General features: G+C 41.6%; 1 protein-coding gene across 1 annotated transcript in view; it reads left to right on the top strand.

Annotated features, from left to right (window-relative positions):
• The window catches only part of Nt5dc1 (5'-nucleotidase domain containing 1), a 103,957-nt gene that overhangs the window by 84,246 nt on the left and 5,962 nt on the right, over positions 1-13,749 (top strand). Inside the window, 4 exon segments of the mRNA XM_021658926.2 lie at positions 1,519-1,693; positions 3,724-3,821; positions 10,794-10,912; positions 12,508-12,660. Of these exon segments, the coding sequence (XP_021514601.1) occupies positions 1,519-1,693; positions 3,724-3,821; positions 10,794-10,912; positions 12,508-12,660 (545 nt within the window).

The following is a 13,749-nucleotide window of genomic DNA, read 5'->3' as shown; positions in this document are numbered from 1 at the left end:
TGGCAACGTTGAGTAACCCGAGAGGGATACTTCACCCTGTCCTCAGTGGCATCACTACTCCAGGGCCCCCTACTCCTGCAGTGTTTTCTCTGGCGTTCATTAGCTACATATGGTTCTCTGCATATCTCCGAGAAATTTGCTGATAAGTTGGGAAAATTAACATTGTGTGTATGGACAGAAAGACCAGGATTTTACTGAGCGTTCAAGGTCCTTGAAAGGAGAATGAAACTTGATACAAATTATAGTATTCTCCAGCAACAGACCTGGGCAGGCAGGAAACAGTGTTTGCTACTGTTTCAGGCTTCATTTTTGTTTGTTTCAGTCAGAGTCACTTCTGAATTGGTATCCTGAGTGTCTTAAAAATGTAGCCTTCATACATAGTCCTAGAACCTTCATTTCTGCTGTGTCATGTACATCACTGGACAGTCACAGGACTAGCATGATGGCTAGGTATACTTACGGAGTCAATACAAACCGTTTAACCTCTTGTTCTGTCTTTGCCCTGTTCTTCTTAGCCTTGCAGAAGCTAAGAACTTAGATTTCCTTCTCTGATTGTTAGTACTATAGTGCTTAGAAAACAGTCTTTCTAAAATGCATTAGGAATCCAGTAGCCTTTCAGCAAAATCTGCAGTTGCTCAATGCCATGAGAGCCATGTCCAGCCTCTGGTTTAGCCATTCTAGCCTTTGAGTGCTTTTCAGCCTTGTCTGGAAGCTCTGCTCTGGCACCTCTCAGTGGCTGTAACCTAGCTATAGAGGTTTGTATATCTTCTGAAGTGACACTACTGTGCCTCTAAAGGACACAGCTGGCTGAATAGCTGCTTCATGCCAAAGACAGGCTCCTGTTGCAATATATGAATGTTTGGTTCTTAGGTGTTTTCAGTGAGTATTTTTTGGTTATTTATTATTCACTTAACTTCAAATACAGTGAGCTTTTTTCTGTTTTAAAATGTTGGTGATATGGTACTATACTATTTTATTGATTCTTATGAAATAGTATTATCAATTATCATGACATTTTATGTTAATATTTTAAATGAATGAGAGTGCTGCGAAGAACAGAGGACACTGGGCACTGGAGCTGGAATTAAAGGCACTGAGCTGCCTAACATGGGTGCTGGAAGCTGAACTCAAGTCCTCTGCAAAAACAATACACGCTCTTAACAACTTAGCCATCTCTATAGCCCCAGAAATGCTATTTTTAAAAGCAGTTAGGGCAAGAAGTGTAGTGTCTCACACCTTTAATCCTAGCACTGGGAGACAGAGACAGACACATCTCTGTGAGTTCAAAGCCAATCTGGTCTGTATAGCGAGCTCCAGAACAGCTAGGACTCCATAGAGAGACCCTGTCTCAAACAAACAACAAGCAATTAGCATTGGCATAATGGCTAGATTGTTAGAACCTGGTCTTTATGCCTTTTATTTTTCTATATCTTTGAAAAAGACCTGTGCTTGTCTGCGATTAAACTAAGTTTTAAAATGTTTTTATTAAACATATTGCCTTTTCTTTTTTTTTTTCAGAAAATTGTGGATTCTTCTTTCCAGAAATAAAACGAAATCTGGGCAAATATGTGCACCGCTGTCCTGAGTCTGTAAGAAAGTGGCTTCAGCAGCTGAAGGATGCTGGGAAAATTACTATGTTGATCACCAGTTCTCACAGTGATTACTGTAAACTTCTTGGCAGTTACATCCTTGGGTAAGTGACACCTTTTTTCATGATTTCATTGATCAGCTTTGGGTGATCACTGAGGACTGACCTTAGAAGAATACACTCCCTGACAGATTGCAGGAAGCAGCCCCTGTGTCCATTTCAGTGCAGATGCACATACTGTGCCTTTTAGCAAAGCCAGGGGTGCGTTAATATAAAATCAAGGCAATAAAAGGGACACACATGATTCAAGCCCTTCTTTACAACTTTCCGTGTGGCCAGGAATACAGTTTATAACTTTTCAAGCCTCAATTTCATTGTTTTAAAATTAGGGACTCATGAATATTCCTAGTAAATACGAGGGCATGTTTACATAGCGCAGAGTATGTTCTAGTCAGTCATACATATTGGGCAGAATAGTTGGTAAGTTTTAATGACTATGAAACTTACATATGTCATTCTTGGCAATACCAGGGAAGGCCCATAGTCAAAGCAGGATTCCCCGGAAGGTTGTTAGAATTCTTCTAATATTTCACATCTCAGCATACACAGTTGCCCTGAGTGTGAACCAAGCTGTAGCCTTTCATCTTCCCTCCATCAGTAATCTTTAGCCCTGGGGTTTCTACGTTTTTTAGCATGTGTGCAGATGTAGTTTGTTCTGTGGTATACTGACCTGGGAATGGGCTTTCTGCCTTCTGAAAAGTACACAGGAGGCTACACTTGCAGCAAATTAAGGCTAGTGTACAGGTGCCTGGAGAGAGCACCTCTTTGGGATACCATTGCAGTCCTGGCGTAGGACCGTGTGTCGGAACACACAGGGCTTTCAGTTCCCATTTTCACAAGCGTGGATAACCAAAATCCTGCTTCTGATCTTGGTTTCTAGTCTTTGCATTTTTCACTTATTAATGCACTCTGGAGCACTGTTTCTCTAGGGTGATGTGAGCCCTAGGGAAAACCACCTTGCATCAGATAGTCCTTAGCATACCTCTCAGTGTACATCAAGGTTGTCATCTAAAAATTGCCATAGGATTATACTGGTTGCAAAATAAAGTGCCTTCCTTGTGTTTTGAAAACACTCTGAGAACTATTGCCAGGCTTCATGTAATGCTACTTTCTGTATGGCCTATATAGTGCCCAATCTATTGACTCTTCAGGCTAAATAAGTACTTGTGAATTCCATTCCTCAGATTTGGAAACAGAGTTTTCAGGAGAAAGTTCTGAGTCTAGGTTAGCACAGCTTCTGTGCTCTTGCTAGCTTCCTCCCCACCTCTCTCACTTGCTTTTGTTTTGTTATATTTGTGCTTTAACCTAATTGTCATATTTTCAGAAAAACTGGCTAGCACCCATCCACCTTCTCTTTCTAGCGTAGCTTCCAACTTAAAGTACATAAGATAAATTTAAATGTTTCTGAACATTAATATTTACTATTGATTTATCTTTTAGTTAATCTGTGGTTATTCTTAAACCAGCTGTATACCCAAATCACCACACAATGACTTGGATTTATTTAATTAACCTAGAGCACAATGCTGGGCAAAAGTTATTCCATCCTAAACCTCCTGAATGGTAGTTTCCTACCATTCAGATTTTGCCCATTATACTTGCTTTTAGTTGTATCTTAGGTCCAGTTCATCTATCCTCATGGTTTAAAGTCCTCTCCTGCCTATCCCTGCTCTCCTACCCTCCCACTCACTCCCTTCTCCTCCCCTCTGGACCAGGATGTCCCACCCTATTCTCTCCCTTGCTCAGCATTGTGGCTGGATGTTTTATTAACAATACAGAGAACAAATGGCGGCATGTTTACACAAACTTGAGACAGGTGATGCTTAGAATAAGCATCACAATGCAGTGTCCAGATTGAAACCAGATAGCGGGGTAAAGAAATCAGCATTTGAATGAACAAGCATGAATTGTATATATTCCAAAAGAACATTATACCAACATTTAAAGCATATGAAAGTTGCTCAAAGGGTGAACAATGATGTCATTATTAAATGCATAGGTGAAGATTAAGTTTTGTTTCCTATGGAACTTTCTCATTCCTTAAGGTAAATTTACTTTATTTTTTTTTTTTTTAGGAAGGATTTTGCAGACCTTTTTGACATTGTGATTACAAATGCATTAAAGCCTGGATTCTTCTCACACTTCCCAAGCCAGAGGCCTTTCTACACACTCAGTAAGTTGTATTTTGCCGTTTCTCATTTGTATCTTTGACTAACACCAAGTGGAAAACACCCTATTATGGGGAACATCATGTCCCCTCAAGAAGAGAAGGAAAATAGAAACCTGTGTTTACATTAGATCTTACTCAGCTTTACTTTATATCTCACTGTATACTGTATCGTTTGCTTACCTGTCAGCCTCTCCCTCTTCAATGACAGAAGGGCAGGTATCTCACCTGAAATTTTATGGCCTATATAAATATACTAAGTGCTTGAGGAAATGAATTAATAAATCACAGTCAACCATTTTGGGAACAGAAATCCCTACAGGATCCACAAAGATCAAAACAACAGAAAGCAAAATAGAACAGGCACACAGAGAGGTGAGCATTCACATAGACACTTGCACACACAAGACATGTGCACATGCATACATGTACACACAAACACATATACACCTGCATACAGACACACACGTGTGTGTGTGTGTACTTCCTCTGCAACCATTCTGGCTTTCAAAGAAGGCTGGTGAGAACTGTCACACTCATAAAGAAAGAGACTTGTGGAGAAACAAGGTTGAAGTTGGGAAAGGATGATCAGAGGTGAGTCACTCCTCACAGGTTCTCTCAGAGCCACCTGGATAAGCATTTGAAGGAAGCAGAAGATGGTAAGGATAGAAGAGAGACAGTACTGGGCAAGCTGAATGACAGAAAGTTTAATCATCATCTCTGTGTTAAACTAGATCTTAAGTAAGCAAAATGTGTTATTCAGATTCTCCTCTCTGTGGCAGAATCTTAAAAGGAGAAAATGTTTCTTTTTGTTAATGGTTTCAGAGATTGCAACCCAGGTCACTCACCAGGTTATGTGAGGCCTGTGACAAAGTAGGCCATTGTTCTCCTCCTGCCTAGGGGCTGTCTCCCACCAGCCCATGAAGCCAGGAGGGGGACTAGACAAGGCGTGTGCCTGGAATGGCCGGTGAACACTGTACAGGGATCACACACCTGGGACTGCTTCTGGGAGCTAGCTCAGCTTGAATTCCAGAGAACAAAAGCTATATACCCTTTGGAGAATGGGGGTGGGGGGGGCTCCAAGGACAGGTGTACATATTTGGCTGGAACTAAGCACTTGAAGGATGCTTGATTCGCATTAAACAGCATGTTCCTATCAGATGAATGGGAACATAGTACCTAATTATCTATCCTATAGGCACAGGGAGGGGAGAGCTAGTAGGGAGCTGTGTCAAAGGCCATATATCAAATGTGGCTAGGGGCATCTCTGTCTAGAGACACTCTCCAGAGGAAGTAAGGCAGAAAGCACAAGGCCCTGCCGGGGAGAAGGAGTCTTGCACCATAACACCAAGCTTAAGAGTGGCTATCCGGACTGGGAGGACTGCAATCTCAAATAGCAGGGTCCTTCCAGCAGACCCTGGAGGGTATGTGTAGGGGGAGACAATAATGGAAGGATCTCTCTTTTCTCTTGCTGTGAAGAGACACCATGACCACAGCAAATCTTCTAAGGAAAACATTTAATTGGGCCTGGCTTATAGTTTCGGAAGTTTAGTCCATTGTCATCATGGCAGAAACCGTGGTGGCAGCCAGGCAGACATGGTACTGGAGGAGAACCTCAGAGTTCCACATCTGGAACTCCAGAGGCAGCAGGAAGAAAATGCTATACTAAGCCTAGCTTGAGAATCTGAGACCTCAAAGCCCACCTCCATGGTGACACACTTCCTCCAGCAAGGCCACACCTCCTAATAATGTCACTCCCTATGGGCCAAGCATTCAGACACATGAGTGTATGAAGGCCACTCCTATCCAAACCTCCACACTTTACTCCCTGGCCCCCACAGACCTGTAGCCATAACAGAATGCAGAAGTGTATCCAGTACAACTTCCAAATCCCCCATAGTTTATCTCAGTATCAGCACTGTTTAAAAGTCCAAAGTTAAATCTTTTCTGAGACTCATGCAGTCTCTTAACTGTAATCCCTTATAAAATCAAAATCAAAAAGCAGATCATATACATTTAACATATAATGGCACAAAATATATATTACCATTCAGAAAGGATGGAAAGGGAGCATAGTGAGGAAACTACCACAAAACTCCCACAAAGTGAACAAGGAATATTTTTCTATTCAAGTGGATATTGTTTCCCATGTCCAGAAATTGAATCCATGGTATTTTGCACAGTAGTCAAGTACTGTACTCAGCAAAACTCTCAATCATCACAGATGGGGAAAACAAGATATTCAACAACAAAAACAAATTTAAAAAGTACCAACCCGGGCTGAAGGGATGGCTCAGAGGTTAAGAGCACTGCTTGCTCTTCCAGAGGTCCTGAGTTCAATTACCGGCAACATAATGGCTCACAACCGTCTATAATGAAATCTGGTGCCCTCTTATGGCGTTCATGTGTGCATGCAGGCACATAATAAAATAAACAAAGCTTTTAAAAAATAAATAAATAAATAAATAGTGCCAACCCACAAATCCAGCCTTACAGAAGATACTAGTAGGAAAAATACAACCCAAGAAGGCTAACTACACCCAGGAAAACACAGGAAATAAATGCCTCTGTTTTCCATCTATGCATATAAAGGATGTTTGAACATGTAATTGAATAACAGCAGCAAGCAATAATGATTGATCTGAAGTAAACTCACTCCTATCTGCTACACCTGGAAGGAGCACAGAAACACATTCCAAAAACAATTCCAAGATTTGAAGAAACTGAGGTCACCAGACTCTCATCTTGTTGTCTTGGAGTGTTCTCACAAGCACTCAGAATTCTCCTGACAGGGCTCCATTCCTGTAATGTGTTTCAATACTTATGTGTTAAGAATATTAGACCCTTACTTGCGGTTTGCAGATACATTCTGCAAACCTCCCCCACACTGACTGTTTCCTTTGCTCTTGTGCAGAAGGCAGCTGTGATAGAGCCAGTTTGTCCCCTTTTTGCTTATTATCTCTGATTTGGAATCCAGAAAAGTCTTATAAAGCCTAAGTTTATCATTCTATTCTGTTGTTTTGAAAATGAATGTCTATATTGATACAGAACCATGGCCTGTTGTGATTTTCATAAGGTGCCTAGAAATATCAAATATGTGTCTTCCTGCTCATGGTACAGATGTTTAGAGTTACTTCAGTGTCTACATGTGATTTAACTCGAAGCCTAAGGTTTTGCTGACTTAAGTTTCTGACATAAAACATTTAAATGGAAAATAAAGAATCCTGTAGCTTGGAGACTTAACACAAATGGGTGACTTTGGGAGTGCAGAAGGCGGTCATAGCATGGCGTTGCTCTTCCTGCCACACCTACCTACGTAGATGCTCTGTTTATTTCCTGTTAGCTTTGCTCTGTGGACCCTACCAGCTGTGTCTGTGGGTCCAAGCCCTGCCCCCTTCTGTGGTTCCCTTTTTCTTGTTAGTGATCCCAGCCTTGTGTGTGTGCATCTCCTTTCTCTGCTGGCCTTCAGTTCTCTGTGCATGGTTTTGCTCTCACTTGTACCTTGATGGGTCCCATTTTCTTGTTCTGTGACCTACAGAGGCATAGTGTGTCTTCTGTACTCTCCACACCCCAGAGATGGGTCCAGAAGCTTGGAGTGCTCATAGGAGCTCATCCGTCTCCTGCTGCTTAGCATGCTGTCCTTTCCACAATCAGTAATTCTCTTAGGAATTTTGCCAGCCGTGCATCTCAGTGAAATGATGAAAACACAGTCATTCTCTGGGTTGCCCTGCCCTAAATCTGTCGGCTCGCCACTGCCTTCCCATTTCTGCCCTCATCTTCTCACAGGTGACTTGATGTCACGTTGTGGTATGCTTGGGTCACCAAGCTCCAGCCCACATCAACCTTGTAACCGTCAGGCCACCCTCCTTGTTAATGAGTACAGTGGGTGCCCGTCAGATAAGGCCTCTGCTGTAACCGCCAGGAATAAATCCAATCTTTGTTCCAGTAAAAGGCAGAGGAATAAAATTAAGACAGTGACCTTGCTGAAATAGAAAAGTCCAGGAGCCATTCTCTGTGTTCTGTGTATCCTTGGTGAGTGGCAAGTGCCTGACGTCAGTGGTTGTCATGGTAACTATAGAAGAGCTGATGGTGCTGTAGCCAATGGGGGCCCAGCAACTCTGTCCCCTGATCCCTGCTGACCTTAAGAAAAGTGGAGGGGGGAGGGGAGAAGAGAAGCATCATGTGAGCAGAGTCTGCATCAACATCCCCCCCCAGCCACCGCCCATCCTTTCCTCGCTATGGAAAGGGAGACCCCCGGTAAGGTTTGGGGGTAGAAGGGAGGAACTCTGCCTTACAAGACTCTAAATCTAGGAGGGAGCCTCTTTCCTATCGGTCCACTGCACTGCCAACCAACTTCCCGCCCCATTATGAAAATTCAACATACATTTCTTGTCCCTTGTCCTCAGCTGTTATCAGCACCTGTACACTCCCTCCCCCGCCTCATCTTTCCCTAGCCGAGTCTCCTACCCTGAATCTCAAGGGTTATCTTTTCCTGCATAACACTCAGTGCTTTAAACACTTGTTTCCTTTCCATCTAAAAAACAAAGATAACGAAGCCTGCTGATGAATCAGCTTGTGTGATTACTGAGCAAACTTAACCATGGAACTGCCAGAACAGGAGATATTCAGCCTTTCCCATTTGCTGTGTAATCCTTACATAATCTCCCACCTGTGCACTCCCTCCCAACTCTTCTACCTCTCTTCTAGTGCTTTTCATTCACAGACATCAACTTCTTACTTGCTTTTAAGCAGTTCAGTATCTTTCCAGTTACTCACTTTTAGCTGGCACAGTGTATATTTAATTTTATTCACACAATCATGTTGTTTCTCACTCTATATAAGCATTCTATGGCTGGTAACTTCTCCTCTTCCCTAATGTGTACTGGTTACAGGATTTCTGCTGAAAACATGGCCTTTCACTCCTCATCCAGGTTTTTGTCGTGGCTGCTCTCACTGTCATTGCTTCTGGGATTACAGTGTATATACAGAATCACACATGGATCTTGTTAAGATGGAGACTGAATCAGTGAGCCTGGGGGAGCCTTCTTTTCTGCATTTTTAAGCTCAGAAGACGACACTGTAAGGGACAATGAAATAGAAGCCTCCGCTGTCTGGAGACTTCTCACTCCTGCCGTATGGCACTTACAGATAGTACTGCTAGTCTGTTCCTTCTCTAGAGGTCTGGGTAGTTCCCTCCTAATATCATGCACAGAGAGGTGGGCTACTGAGGTTTCTCTCCAACTGAGATGTGCCTGTTGGTAGCAGCTATGTGTAGAAAGCTGATCCTGGTGCTGTGCCAATAACATTAAAATGTTACTCAATGAAAGTGGCAGAATCTGTCATTATAGCAGTTTATAGTTCCTGAGGCAATAACCATGTCACCCTAGAAAAAGAGCCGTTAGTAAGATAATTGTTATCTCATAACCCCCAACACAAATTAGCATTTCAGTAGTTATTTTACTTGAAATGTTTTATTCTATTTATAGCAAGAAACATACATAGAGTATATGAAAATGTACAATTGGTGTGGGGGGGGTTGTGGAAAAGATACCAGAAGATAAGTAGGAGCTCTTCTTGAAGGCTCACATATAAGAAGAACTCCAAGAAACAGGGAGACTTCTAATAGGTTTAAAATCATAATCCAGTGCTATATAATGTTAGAGAAAGGATAATCTTGGTGTTACACAAAGGAGCGCATGAACATGGCAAATGTATCTATAGGAAAAGGGTATGTTAAGGCTCAAAGCAGGCTAGCGAGCACACGCGTGGCTCTTGGGATGGCTGCTATCCTTTATCCTTGACAACAGTGCTAACTACATCTCATCCACTGGCTGGAGGTTGATTTCAAACCTTCCATCATAGGCTAATCATCCTGAAGGAGAAGGGGGAGGTTCAGGAAACATGAGTCCTTGCCAGGCTAAGGATGTGCCTTGCCATATCCATCATGACTTCTACCTTTCAAATGTAATTAAGTAATATAAGTACAGTCTTCACATTGTTCTGCATACTTGCTTATTAAAAACTTTATATGTGTTTTATATAACTGTATTTTATATATATTAACTGTAATTTTGATCTACTTCTTTTAAAAATAGATATTCCTGTCCTCCACTTTTACTAGGAAAAAGCTACAAATTTGCACAACCTGTGGAATTAATTAGAATCCGAACTGGGAACACAAATAAATTACTTTCTTATCCGACTTATCTAGATGACTGGATCTCAACATTTGAATCAGCACTTTTTTTCTGGGCTAGAAATCAGACTTAGAACTTAACACATGCTAAGCAAGTACTCTATTACTGAGCGATGTACACGGCACTCAATATTTCAGAAATATAACTATAGACATTTTTACTTTATAAAATGCCTTTATAAACATTTTACTTTATAAAACAGCAGAAAGATTTTCACTGTCTTTGAGAAGTGAATGTTTACATATCGAAACTAGTTTGAAGATCTTTCCTTTGCAAGTACACACCAGTTGCAGGTAGCTTCTTTGCTAGGGGTGGGCACTATGTCTACCTGTCTCTCTCAGTGCTGTATAGGGTGCAGATTTTAAGGACTGATCTAAAAGATTGCTGTGATAAAAGTCTATTCCCTCTCCCCTACTTCCAACTGACAGGATTTAATTAGGCTTTCATTATGATGTTCATTACGTGAACCATTTTGTAAAAGCAAAGGCAGGTAATGACTCAGCATGTAAAGACACTTGCTCCCAAGACACTACCCAACAATCTGAGTTTAATCCATAGAAGCCATATAGTTGAAGGACAGAATCAACTGCTGAGATCTGTCATCTGACTTCCAAGTATAGATAGATGATAGATTGATAGATAAATAATAAATATGAACACACAGTGCTTATAGTCGGTGCTTACTTAATGCACGCATCCTTCCCACATGGTTTACTTGTATACATGGTCCATGGCCCTGGGTGCAGCCCAACTAAACAGTGGTTGTCAATCGTGTTTGCAGAGAACGATGAGGAGCAGGATGAGCTGCCTTCTCTGGATAAACCTGGCTGGTATTCCCAAGGGAATGCTGCCCACCTTTATGAACTTCTGAAGAAAATGACCAGCAAGCCTGAACCCAAGGTAATTTCTTACTGAGGCAGAGTCCCTGATGTGCAGAAACAAATGGTTGTGAACCGAGCCATCGAGGCTGTAAACGGTTATGGTTATGTATGTAGGTGGGTCATCTGCCTCTGAGCATCTGCTGCATCTCTCCTTTCGCCTCTTCTGACTAGATACACGTTTGGTAACTACACAGTCTTTATCTATGGCAAAGCTAGAATTCCAGAGAGGCCACAGGTCTAGGAAGTCCATGATTCGTACACAAGGTGCCTCAGAAATGGCATTCTGATAACAACTCATCAAAGAATATTTTAACATTAAAAAAAAAAAGCAGTGACTGAAGTGACACTGACCAGCCTTTCCTTAAAGAATTGCTTGCGTTTGAGCCTTTGGTCACACTGTCAATGTTGGGCATTAGTACACATTCACAGCCCAGTCCTTTTCTCTACGTGATACATACCATAAGACCTCTGAGCAGGAGGAATCATTGGGTGGCTGAGCCCTGGTCCCTACTTTCTTTGCTCCCTGAGAACTATTCAGTGGACACAGGACCTCAGTGAGGAGCCTCTGGTTCTCATGCCCTCTTCCATGAATTGAGGAGTGGTGTGGTCTGAATCAGTAAGCTTTGCCTCAGAATTCCCCAGGGACTTTTCTAAATTATACATGCTGGAGCCATTCCTTCATGAGTTCTGTTTCAGCAGATACACAACGAGACCTTGGTGTGTATAAACTGAAGAGTGGTTATGATGCATGTTCTTAACAGACAATCCCCTATAATAAGCTGTCAGTTTTAGTTCTAGAGGCAGGCACACCAGCTCACTTCTTCATTAAGAAAATCAAATAAAATTGTTTCTCATCTTCTTCACCTTCCTTCCATCTTCAGCAAACCTGTAAATCAAATAAGACAAATAATTGGGCATATGTAAAATTACTTATGGAAGTTTAAGACACTTATGTACTGAGAATTTTGGAATTTTGGTTTCTTTTAAAACACAGAAATATTACAAGAATATGTTTTCACTTTAATCTCAGGTGTGGGGATATGGGGCTGCTTCACTGCAGCTGACTATGATTTGTCTAGTGCTCTAGCAGCACCATGATTTTGCCAGTTTGCAGACAGTTTCTGTGACTGTGTGATGTTTGGGATTTTGGGGACTTTCAGAGGTTATATAAATGCTAGAGCCCGATGTGTGGGTGGTTCATGGGTTGTTGGTTGATTGCTGGTTGCTGTTGGTCATAGGTTATTAAGTAGTTGTGCACAAAGAAGAAACAACAGCAAGAAGAAATTCACTATCCTGATGGTGAAAATCAGATTTTCCCCAAGGAGCTCAATTTTTCTAATCAGCAGGAAATAGTCCAACAATAATATTGCTGTCATCCCCTTTTTAACCCCTGACTTTATTCAGGGATCTCTTTCCTTTCCCTTCTATCCTTGTTTCTCTCCTATCTAGTATTAGGGAGTAAAACTGGGGAGGGGGGGATAAAGGGACGGAAAAGGAAAAACCCACAAAGTAGCAAAAGCCAGCTACACACATCATTTTTGGTTCTTCTGTTAAATGCACAGTAGCCACCACTCATATCCATACGTCATTCAGAATTTTCTGTCTGCATCATAGGTCGTTTACTTTGGTGACAGCATGCATTCAGATATTTTCCCAGCCCATCACTATACTAACTGGGAGACAGTCCTTATTCTTGAGGAGCTTCAGGGGCAAGAAGTAGAGAAGCCTGAGGAAGCAGAGCCTCTGCAGAAAAGAGGAAAATATGAGGTAAGGATTCAGTCTGTCCTTTCATGGGTGTTTGAAAGCTGAAGTCTCCTTATGCTACCTGACTTTAGAATCACCTGGAAATGGTTTCATATGCCCGAGGTCCCACCACATGACAAATGGAATTAGAGGATCAGGATTTCAGAGCTAACCTTGGCTATGTAGTGAGTTTTACACCAACTTTGGCTTCATGAAATCCTGTTTATAATAATAATAATAATAATAATAATAATAATAATAATAATAATAATAAATAATAAATAATTTTGGTTTAACTGAATACCTTTATGATTCTGTTGTTGGTGTTTGAACTTCTATTCTTTAATGGTTTTCTCCTAAGCAGATACCTCTAGCCAACTTAGTTGTATTGTCTGCTTTTAAAAACCTAGTATATGCCTGTAGGTGTTCTGACTTATGCAGGAAGGTTGATTGAAGAAAGACAGGATGAATTTAGGCTTCTCAGCAGCAAGGGGCATCAGCCTCTGAAGGACTGAACACCCAGGAGCTTTTCAGAAGCTCTTTATTGTCACATAGAAGGCAATGTAGCAAGTAAATTTCCACATACCAGAGTCTTATCTGATCTGGAGTTGTCTGAAAGAAGCATCACCTAAGCAGTTCTCAGTCATAAGAGATTTCTTATTTGCCAAATATATCTCAGGACTAAGTTATGCAAAGGCTCTGTGAATCCTTCAGAAAAGCAATCCCATAAACCTCAGATAACAGTCACCAACAAAAGGCTGCTTCAAAATGTAGTTGCCCTCATTCCGGAATTCATGCCAGATAGAATTCATGCTCTGCTAAAACTCTGCTCCGTGTGCCATCATCATCCTATCACGGATGGAAGAACTCTATGGGGAGAACTATTGGCAGTTAATGGCTTCAAGAGAAGATGAGTTGGTTTTTCCAATAGTGGCTGCTGATAAGCTGCCCACACCCTTGCTCCTGCAAGCAACACTAGTTAAATTCAGTAAGTCATTTTTTAAAAAAAGACATGAAAGTAGGACGGGACTTGAGGGAAGGTGTTCAAGGGCATCAGGAGGGAGCTTAAGTGAGTAAGCCCCCAATACACACTTCTGTAAGTTGGTACAGTCA

This window comes from Meriones unguiculatus, chromosome 20, assembly GCF_030254825.1.
Source record: "Meriones unguiculatus strain TT.TT164.6M chromosome 20, Bangor_MerUng_6.1, whole genome shotgun sequence".
Lineage (NCBI taxonomy): Eukaryota > Metazoa > Chordata > Mammalia > Rodentia > Muridae > Meriones > Meriones unguiculatus.
This window is presented reverse-complemented; position numbering and strand designations above follow the sequence as displayed.